At 46.6% G+C, this 10,634-nt stretch overlaps 1 protein-coding gene across 1 annotated transcript; it reads left to right on the top strand.

The window, feature by feature from the left end:
* Positions 1–1,391: 1,391 nt before the first annotated feature.
* znf513a (zinc finger protein 513a) lies at positions 1,392–9,529 on the top strand. The gene is made up of 7 exons (XM_023800046.2): positions 1,392–1,449; positions 1,551–1,690; positions 1,795–1,893; positions 1,997–2,071; positions 6,547–6,714; positions 7,105–7,705; positions 7,992–9,529. The coding sequence occupies exons 1-7, from the start codon at positions 1,392–1,394 to the stop codon at positions 8,807–8,809; spliced, it is 1,959 nt and encodes a 652-aa protein (XP_023655814.2). The 3' UTR covers positions 8,810–9,529.
* Positions 9,530–10,634: the final 1,105 nt, after the last annotated feature.

A 10,634-nucleotide genomic window follows, 5' to 3' on the forward strand; every position in this document is an offset into this window, starting at 1 on the left:
GTGTCTCTCATCACAAAGCCCATGGCCCTCGATTCATGGCTTACCTCATTCCCCACCTGGGCCAGAGTGCCTGGTCCATAAAGCCCAAACCGTTACAGTACTGGTCAGGGATGATCTGCGTTTTGTGGCCTGACTGAGGCCCCTTGTAAACATCTATGTACTGTATATATGTACCCCCTTAACAGCATGATGTTATTTGGAATGATAGGGGTACAGCCCAGTTCTGATGTGACCTGCAGGCATGGTACAAAGGTACCTGAAAAAGTATCCAGTGTTTTCACAGAATGGGGTGAAAATGGGCTAGGCAGGATAATACGGTATACCGTGGTATTTTCATCTAGTGTTGTTTTTGAAAATACTGTATGGGAAGATATGTGAGATGCATGCTGACTAGCGGTGTGATATAAACAAGGATTAATGTAACCGTATTAGCACTATAAAGAATTAAATACGCTGGTAATTTCTTGTCATAACATCACAAATGCATTATTTTCCACATTTTTTATAAAAAAAAAAATTCATGTCATGACAATGAAAATGCACATAAGATAAACCTCCATCCTCTATTGCAGTCCTATGAAAGTGAGGGGTCATCCCCCCCCCCATGGCACACCAGAGCGGTTTAGCAGTGCAGATTCAGGGGTCAATGTTGATGTAAATGAAAATGAATTTGCTGTGCTGCCAGAAACAAATTTTCTGCTCGTGATGAGCAACTGGAATAGAACTGAATGAGAGGTGAATATTTTTTCATGCTTGTGGGCCTGCACCTTTAGACCCATGGATAAAACCTGTATTTTCAGGTTAGTATTTGGGTTGCCACAGTTGTGTGTGAGGTTCTAAATGAGGAGCTGCACCCAGAAGGCGCTGTATGTGAGGGTGGGAGGAAATATTATGGACTATGCTCTCTCAAGCATACACACACACACACACACACACAGGCCTGTACTCATATCTTTGTGGGGACCTTCCATTCATTTCTATGTCCAAAACCCTAATCCCGACAATGACAACCTTAACCCTACCCAGCCCTAACCTTAACCATAAGTAACCAAACACATTTTTTTAGTTTTTTGATTGCAATTACAGATATTTATAGAATTGAATTTCCCCTTGTGAGAACTGAAAAAATGGTCCCCACAATGTCAAAATAACAGGTTTTAATCACATTGTGGGGACATTCGGTCCCCACAAAGTAAGGTATATCTGACTCACCCACATACACACACACACACACTGTTCATATATTCCTGGCATTGTGGGGACTCTCCATTCATCTCAATGGGTATAACTGTACTCCAAATTTTGATAACCTTTACCCAGCCCTAACTTCAGGAACTGAGTATTGTGCCTTCTGGGGGCTGAGCTGATGGAGCTATTGTGCTGTGCTGCCGATGCCGGGCACCAGGGGGAGCTGTGGCTCCTCTCCTAGCTGCGGCATCGGACTTGGAGGCGAGTGGTGGGATGGAGACTGCTGTGAAGCTTCCCTGTTACAGCGCAGAGGAGATCCTGGAGCCTATCCTTGCCCAGGTGCAGCTGGCGGCATGGCACAGCGCTGACCCACCAGGCCCGGGCACAGCAGCGGGAGGAACCCCAGGCCCTCCTCAGTCTCACCCCAGGTGAGCAGCAGGCTTATGCTGCTCTGGCCCCTACTCTGGAGCAACATTTCAGCTGTCGGCTGTCAGAAGAAGCCGTGAGGAGGAAGCTGGCGAGTCAGAGGAGCCGGGAGAGCTCGGCACTGAGCAGATACATGCATTTATGCATGGCAAGGTCACCCATGTTTCCCCCGCCATGCAGGAAGAGCCGGCCATCCATGCCTTCATCAAGGCATTAACACCAATGCAGCTCTGCCGGCACCTCCAGCTGCAAGCGCCAGCTACGCCGGCTGACGTTAGCGTAAGCAGAGAGGGCTGCAGCGATGCCGTTTCTGCCAGTAATGCCAAGCTGTCAGCCAGCTACGCCGTACCACGTACCGCCAAACTGTACCTGTGGCGCTGAGAGCCGCGAGAAGAAGACCAGAGCAAGCAGTGCCGTGAAGGAGCCCACGAAGGAGCCCTCCCCTCTGTCTGAGCAGGTGGGCTGGTTATGCCACAAGCGCGGCCTCTACATGGACGCCATTTGCATTGTGGAGGGTGCCTGATGCCGGGTCTTGGTGAACATGGGGTTTGGCATGACCAGCAGCCGCCCGGACGTCCTCCCAGGCACTGACCAGCCAGCCCCACCATGGTGGGAAGTGATGGGGGTCTGGCCTGCTTTTATTCCCAGTTTATTTTGAAAGGGAAACGAGGGCTTGGCATCACGCAGCCAGGGTGGATAACACACCAGGAAGTGTGATTGGCCGATAGCTGTGACCCCTGCATCATTGGACTCGACTTGCAGTGCCTTCTGGGGGCTGACATAGATGAGTCCAGAGCCACGCTCCGCCTTGGCAATGACACAAAGACCAAAGTCAACAGGCACAGCAGCGCACTTGACGGCCCACCTCTCCCTTAACTGTTCTGCCACTTCTCAGCATGCAACTAATCCACCCAATGTAGAAAAGGTGGTCAATCACAGCGGTGCTGGTTGAGGGTTAGGGTTAGATGGGCACCTTGACATCTTTGTGGCCCGGGATGACAAGTTCAGACCAACCACACTTGTCCAACACCGGATTGATACTGGAGATGCCCAGCCCATCCTCCTGCCACCTCACCGTTGGTACCTGATAAGCGTCAGGCACACACACAATCATACTATATGGGCAGCTGAGAGAAACCAGTGAGCCTGACTATTGATTTTGGATTCTAGATTTAAGATTTTTGTGACATGCATGAATGTAGGAGTACGCCAGCAGTGAAATTAAATTGCAGCTACTCCAGACTGTGAAATAAAGAAGGTAGAAGGATAATTAAAGCAAATAACATAAAGTAACAGAATGAGTATTAAATATATAGAAGCATATAAAAGTACACAGGTAGTTCTTGACTCTATGAGCTAATCCGTTCCAAATTATCGTCGTGAAGACGGAGGTATTTCCCATATAGATGCTATAGAAATGATGACTTTGGTTGCAGGCAAAAAAATTATCTTAAGTTTTTGCCAAATAAACAAAGGAAACACAAACGTATTATTAGAATTAACCTTTAATCAAAAAATTTACAAAAAAAAAAAATCGTGGAGAAAAACAAAAAACACCTATTTGCTTCACAGTCAGTTTTGGTCACTTTGATTTTCAACAGATGGGTGTTTTTTTCCTTCATGTATCCCTTTCGGAGCTGGCGGCGATCGGTACCTATAAAAACCCCGGTGTATTACTGGGATCAGGGTGGGTCATGAAGCTTAAGTGGTGCGTACACACTGGGCACCATTGTACAACAGGCCAAAAAGCGTGCAAGGTGCAAATCTGTCAGATATTTCAGAAAGCAAAGCTATCTGAAAATTTTGTCAGGCCATGGACGGCGTTTTTGGCATTGAGTTAGGTGCAAGTTTAAATAAAATAATGAAAAATGAAATTTTTATTTTTGCCGCAGGAAATTCTCGTAAACATATAAATAGGCCTACATATATATCGGAGCTCCGAAAGCGAGAACCACCTGTATACAAGTATATTTATAGGCTAATTATAAAAAATACAAAACGCAATATAAATATTTGAAGTGCAGGTTGTACTTATAGCTTATTTTAGTTTTTAATTGGCGGCGTTAATGATCGTAATATCCATGGGGTAGAAGGTTCCTCTCAGCCTCTCAGTCCCGCTAGCTAGCTAGCGAGTCTGACCAGGATAAGAAGATGCATGGATGTCACATGAACATCTTTAGATTTTAAATGTATTCAGCAGGTGCTTCTACCCAAAGCTCCCTACCAGACAGTCCATGTTTTTGCTCCCTCTCAGCTACCGGTAGCAAAACCGTGAACTATCTGCAGGTCTCCGAGGACAAAGTTTGGAAACACTGCTCTAAACGTGTGAGCTTTCGACAAGGTAACACGCCTTTTCATACCTCACAATGTCCATTGTTTTTATTCCATTGTTTTGTGTAATGACACAGCCTGGTGTTTCTCCTACAAACAAAAATCGTTCATTTCCTTACCAGCTAATTCCACCTAAGCAGGAGGGAGAAAAAGTAAAATGTTGTAGTTGGGAGTGAGGCTGCCAGATAATGGCTGTTTACTGTAAAAATTACATTTCTTACATTCCTCAATGATGGTAAAGCTGTACTTAAAATAGGAAATAGATGCTGGTTAGTTATTTTCTATATTGCCACTAAAGGACAGTATACTGCCCTAATACTTAAAGAGGGTTAATTTTCAATGGAAATATTTAAATATAAGCAACTAGAGGACTGGCTGAATTTTCGATATTAGAAATGTTTTGTAAGTGAACACTTTAGGTCACACATCTGAGGTTTACCTTCTCTGGTTATGATTTTATTTTAACCACAGGTTGCCCCGCCCCCCCCCATTCATCACTCACCCATAACGCGGTGGGTAACTGCAGGGTCTGTCATCACTGAACTTTGAGTGAATAAAATCCAGAGCGAAACCGAAAATTCACGGATGGGTATTTAACGTGCAGATGAAACTCTCCATGGAAACCAATACCTTTCAATGCAGCTGGGGAATTAACAATGAAGTTGAGGGTTAGGAAGCAGGGGCCTGGTCTATTTGCATGCTGTTTGTAGTGAGAAAAGCTCTTGTTTGTGCTTGGAGTCACGTGAATCAGGACAAGCCTGATAGAGTTTTCTGCCTCCACTGTCATTATATTTCCTTGCAGATTTCCTCTTAGGGCCCAGGAAGCTCGCATCCCACAATAGAATGAGCAAAAATAGGTCCATTTCATTTCTTTTCATGGTGAGCCTCCACCAGCGACTAAAATATACTTGACTCTATAGCTGTTAGCATCACGGTCTCCCTGTATCCTTGGATTGCCAAAAAAGAGAATATCGATCTGTTAATGTTGCAGAGTAACGGCTTGGAATGTAAAGTGTCCATAGGGCTGCACCAAATGCATTTGGTGTCCTTTTGTACAGTAAATTCGTAAACTCTCACATTTTTTGGAATGTTTCTGTCATAGGGATTTCAAATCTCCGTTTTTACTCCGTTTCACTGTTTGAAAGGCACACCATCAAGCACAGTTCCTCTTCTGGGAAGCTCTCTGTATTTTCCAGTTTATGGCACAATGCTGTGTTACAGGGCACCAAAATTTCATCAATTCTATAATTTCAGGCAACGCCATAAAACATTCATTGAAGTCATCAGTCGTGCCCCATGTTAAGCAGTTGCTTTGCCTGCCTTATTACCTGCTTCATTTTATGTTGCCTAGGACCATTAAAACAGGTCATTTGGGCACATACAGCTAACTTGCTTTGTAATCCCCAACGCGGCGTAGGAGTTTATTACCCAGAAGGCCTTGTCTTTGGAGGCTGTCCTCATGATGGACAGATTGAGTCAAAATTAAAAATTTAAATTGTTTTTATTCATAGTTTTCATTTCTGTGTACAATGCAATAAGCAAGGACAATTTCTGAGTAGGATAAAACTAAATAAAATGTATGTGGTGGTTTTAATGTTTCCTGGCATGCCTAGTGGGTCACAGGGGTATCATTCAGCTCCACCCGTCTGTCTGCTGCTTGTGACTAATGATCCTTTATTAGTCTTATGGAGTAAGAGATAAAGACCCTTCATTTTGCTTGTGATTGCAGACAAGCATCGCATAAAAAAAAAAGGGAAATACGAGTTGAAAGGGCTCTTTGTGATTCAGCAGGGGTGTTCACAAGTGAAATTAAGCTTAATTAACATTGTCTGTTAAACACGGCATCGCACCAGTGTCTGAAATCAGGCAGCGTCGCTCAGAGTCACATAGGATGTGCAATCAGGCTTTTTTTAGCATTTAAGATCTGAGGGTCTTGTTAGCACGTGAAATTGCAAAGAATACCGGGGAAAAGAAAGATAATGATTAAGCTGTTTTGTGCACAGATGAGTGCTGAATGGTGTAATATCTAGTGAAGGGGGGGGGGGGGGGGGGGGCTCGCACACACTTTGAGCTGTCCTAGTTATATCTGACTGTCAGTGGGTGCTTTTTATTCCCCAAAGCTGTATCTGTTAAAGCTACACTTTCATGCTGTGGCGTGCTGGTAGAAAGGAGAATGCTCCAGAAGGAAAAATGTCAGGCCATAATTATTACTACACATACAGGGCATCAAGGCGACCATCATCATCATCATCATCATCATCATCATCAAGGACCTCCATTACGCCAGGGCATTTATTTATCATCATCATCATCATCATCATCATCATCAGGGACCTCCATTATGGCAGGGCATTTATTTAACATCATCATCATGCCTTTTTCCACAGGGTCATCATCATCATCATTATCATCATCATCATCATCATCTGAGCCGGTGCAGTCATCATCATTATCATTAGCCTCAGTAATCATCCAGGGAAGGTGGAGGGGGGGGTGTCTGAAAGCTGGATATATATATAACAGCAGATCAGGTTCCCTTGCTGCAGTTCCTCCTCAGATCTCACACTGAAAGCTGAAGCCCCCGTCCCCGGCTCCCGCCAGCCTGCCGGAGCTGCCTCTGGAGGCATCAGACCCCCGACTCGCGTCCCCGGCTCCCGCCAGGCTGCCGGTGCTGCCTCTGGAGGCAGCAGAAGCCCCCGTCGGGCTCCCCCAGCTCCCACCTTCTCTCTGCTGGGCTCAGGTGCAGCTTTACCTTCGACGGCCAGTATCGTAAGTATACATATCAGGACGGAAATCACTCCAATGCTCCCTAGCATTTCAGTAAACATTACAGTGTTTGTTCTTGTTTCAAGTGACTTTTAAAGAGGCTGAAACTATTTTAGATTTAGAGAAAATGTATAATATTATATATATTTTTTGCTATTTAATTGTAAAATACCTGCAAATTTAAGAAATGTGAGTTACTAATGATGTGAAGACTTAGCATGTCTCAAGTTAGTGAGATACGCATGAATGTTTGAAAATGTGGTTGTGGTGGGAGGGCTGGATAAGGTATCACCTCAGATCTCTGGGGGAGTAGGATGAGAGACTGTCATGTTTGCGTCCGGTGTGGTTTATAAGACAAGCTTTTGGCCATGCTCTTTTCTCTGTTCCTGGCAGAAACAGGGGTTGAGTCACACAAGACTGAGTATGGACGACAATGTGCAGGATACTCAGCATGCGCAGGGCAAACAGGACTACAGCTCAATGCCCTGCCTGGCCTGTAGAGGGCGTACTCATCTCTTAACAGATCCTCAGGGCAGCGGGGAAGACCTTGCTGGAGTATCTGGCTTTGGTTGCGGAACGGGGGCAGGGGAGGTGGCGGAGCGAGCGCAGAGGGGCGTGGCTAAAGGCAGGGATGATGCAGTGGCAGGTGACGGCGAGCTAAAACTGCACTCCTGTGAGCTGTGTGGCTTTTCCACGCGCTACGCTAACCACGTGAAGCGGCACATGAAGACGCACAGTGGCGAGAGGCCCTATCGCTGCCCGCTGTGCGCTTACGCCTCCGGCCAGCTGGTCAACCTGCAACGACATGTGCGCGTGCACACGGGCGAGAAGCCCTACCAGTGCCGGCTCTGCGCTTTTGCCTGCAGTTCCCTGGGCAACCTCAAGAGGCACCAGCGCATGCACACGCTGGGCAGACATGGCCGTCATCCCGGCGGGAACCAGGCGAGGCTAATGGCTGGTCAGCGATCAGGAAAAGCCCCCCCGGGGGATCTAGGTAACTTAAATATCTTCAGGAATTTATAACATGATTCACAACGATCTCAGTTTTAGATTCGAGTTAAAACATCATGAGTAGGAGTGTTAAATTTCAAAATTTTATTTAATTAGTCATTACCCTTACACTAGCCATTAATGAATGCGTCTACCATTACATTAATTACAGCAATAACATTATTTGTTAGTATAGAATTATGATTATCAGTAAATTACAGGGTTCACAATTATTTTTTTTCACATGTAAATTAGGTATAACCCCCATCCCCCTTCCCCTTTATGAACAGACACTGTGGCAGCAAATAGGGCGGCGCATGTGAGCGGCGATGGTAGCTACAGCGCTGCCAGTCCAGCCTGCGAGTCGGGGAGCCCCCCGGACACGGAAAAGCCAGCGAAGGGGGCGGGGGAAGCAGCAGGGGGTGGGGAGGGCGGCCTTCCCGGGCCGCCATTTTCACAGGCCTGCAGACTGTGCGGCCGGGACACGACCGAGCGAGGGAGCTCGTGCGGCCGCATCTGTGGGAGGTGCATGCTGGACGTGCTGTCCAAGGAGCTCCCCAGGGTCCTTGGTGGCGGCGGGGAAAAGGCATACCCATGCGCCGTGTGCCCCTTCGTCACCCACTACCCCAACCACCTGGTACGGCACATGAAGACTCACAGTGGAGAAAAGCCCTACCGCTGCCCCGAGTGCGACTACGCTTCCGCCCACCTGGACAACCTGAAGCGGCACCACCGCGTGCACACGGGCGAGAAGCCCTACCGCTGCCAGCTGTGCGACTACGCCTGCGGCAACCTGGCCAACCTGCGACGGCACCAGCGCGTGCACTCGGGCGCCAAGCCCTTCCAGTGCACCGTCTGCAACTACAGCTGCAACCAGAGCATGAACCTGAAGCGCCACATGCTCCGGCACACTGGCTGCAAGCCCTTCTGCTGCCCCGAGTGCCCCTACGCCACCGGCCACTGGGACAACTACAAGCGACACCAGAGGAAGCACGGCCGCCCTGCCGGGGGCTGGCTCAGGGTGCGGCTGCCCAACGATGGGGGAGGAGAGGAGGAGGAGGAGGAGGAGGGGGCAGAGGAAGAGGCGCAGCTGGATCAGCTGGAGTAGCTGGGGAAGTGGATGGACGACACACCATTGATATGTCACCAAGCAACAGCAGTGAAGAATTAGGGCTGATTTATACTTGCCGCTCACAACGCATAGAAGTACGCATCATGGCTGCCACGCATTTCCTGCGTTCATTCTACGAATCCTAGGTGCCCCTACGCAAGGAGTTAACGTGACGCTTACGCAAGATGCAGTACCACCAAAAATGGGGGGCAGTGCGGTCACCTTTTGTCACGGGACTATGTGTTCATATACGGTAGTTAGTATTAAAGTAACATCTGATTTTTTTAAGAATGAGTGGCCGTAAGAACTGTATATTTTCAGAGCCAAGATAGAAAATGTTGCGAGCACTCTTTTGAGCGTCTTCAAAATTTAATGGCAGTTTAAGTTTCTAAGAAAGCAGTAGCATGTGAACGAAGTGCAATGAAACTCCAACTTGAAATTCTGACTTGTCTACTTTCATAAGCAACATTATTTTCCAATACAGTTCCGGTATTTATAAATCTGGGTTATAGAATTCGCCGAGAGGGTGGGGTTCACGTTCCACTAAAGCATTTATATTGTTATAGGAAACTAAACTTAGCAAGCTGTGCATTTTTAATGACCGCTCCTTTTCAGAATAATCTAGTATATATTTAACATTAGTTTACCGCCGCTACTTTTGCATGAACTCTGCATGCGCTCTTCAAGTCATTCCAAATCATTGTCATCCTTGCTGTTTAGATTACTCATGCATAGACGGGTTTGTGGGAAACTGGTTTATTTTGAACAATTTTTTCTTTATACATACTGCAGTACTTATTGCAGAAAGTACTGAAAGTTCCAGTTATCGTGCAGCCTAATTACAAAATTCTAAATACTGCGACATATCTAACATACGATGCAACATTCAACATGGGGCAATAAAGTGATATGTGGCAGTGAAGAACGAGGAGGCAGCAAATATACATCTTTCCTTGGCACACCCTCATACCAAACAAGTGAGACCGGAAACGGGGGAGCAGACCAAGATGGCTTTCTGGCCCCTGCTGGACATGACCTTTAATCCTCCAGAGAGACGTAAACTAAAGGTGCAAGTACAGTCAGTACGCTGCTTGCGTTGCGTCCATATCGCATTGCGTATGCGCCCCCCGCGTGAAGCCTGTCACGGCCCTTAGGGGACTGTGGTAAATATGGGTGCTGTTAATTGAGTTATTTTAAAAAGCCCTTTCAATGCAGCCCTCAGCAGGACAAACAGTCTGAGTGTCATTTCTGTTTGTGCAAAAAAGGTCAAAATAGAAATAATGAGTTAAAAATATTCACATTCAAAATATACAATTAATAAAATGCAGTTGTATTTCATAGGTGCTTTCCAGTCGATTCTATCTCCTGGTGTCCATGTAGTCGGCATTCTGCTAGAATATTCTGTCTGGTTATTCTGGGCTTCCCAGTGGCCGGTTCATTGTTATGACTGAGTATATCCACCTTTCCGCACCTTTACCTTCTCCCTTTCCATGCATTATCTCTTCTTCGAAGCACTGTGCCATCCCATAATATAGCTAAAATAAGCTTCAGGCCGGTCATTTGCACTTCAAATGGAAATTCAGGCTGCGGGATTCAGCGTGAGATTCTGAAGAATCCATGTGTTTGTTGGAATCCTTCTTCTAATGCACCGATACTCTTCATGCCCTGCCACTAATTCACCGTCTGGTGCCAGGCCCACAGAGCCGCAGGAAACATCACACTCGACGCGATTCTGCCCCAAGTTCTTAGAGACATGTCAGTCCTTTTGAAAATCCTCCATCGCCGCTCTGTCGGGGTACCAGTCTGTGAAATATATTTTTAC

Source organism: Paramormyrops kingsleyae, chromosome 19 (assembly GCF_048594095.1).
Source record: "Paramormyrops kingsleyae isolate MSU_618 chromosome 19, PKINGS_0.4, whole genome shotgun sequence".
Taxonomy (NCBI): Eukaryota; Metazoa; Chordata; class Actinopteri; order Osteoglossiformes; family Mormyridae; genus Paramormyrops; species Paramormyrops kingsleyae.

Bases quoted from the DNA above. Each gene is read 5' to 3' on its own strand.
- znf513a (XM_023800046.2), top strand. From the start codon at position 1,392: ATGCCGGGCACCAGGGGGAGCTGTGGCTCCTCTCCTAGCTGCGGCATC. The intron at 1,450-1,550 runs GCGAGTGGTGGG...GGCATGGCACAG, and splicing joins CTGCGGCATCGGACTTGGAG to CGCTGACCCACCAGGCCCGG. The intron at 7,706-7,991 runs GTAACTTAAATA...CTTTATGAACAG, and splicing joins AGCCCCCCCGGGGGATCTAG to ACACTGTGGCAGCAAATAGG.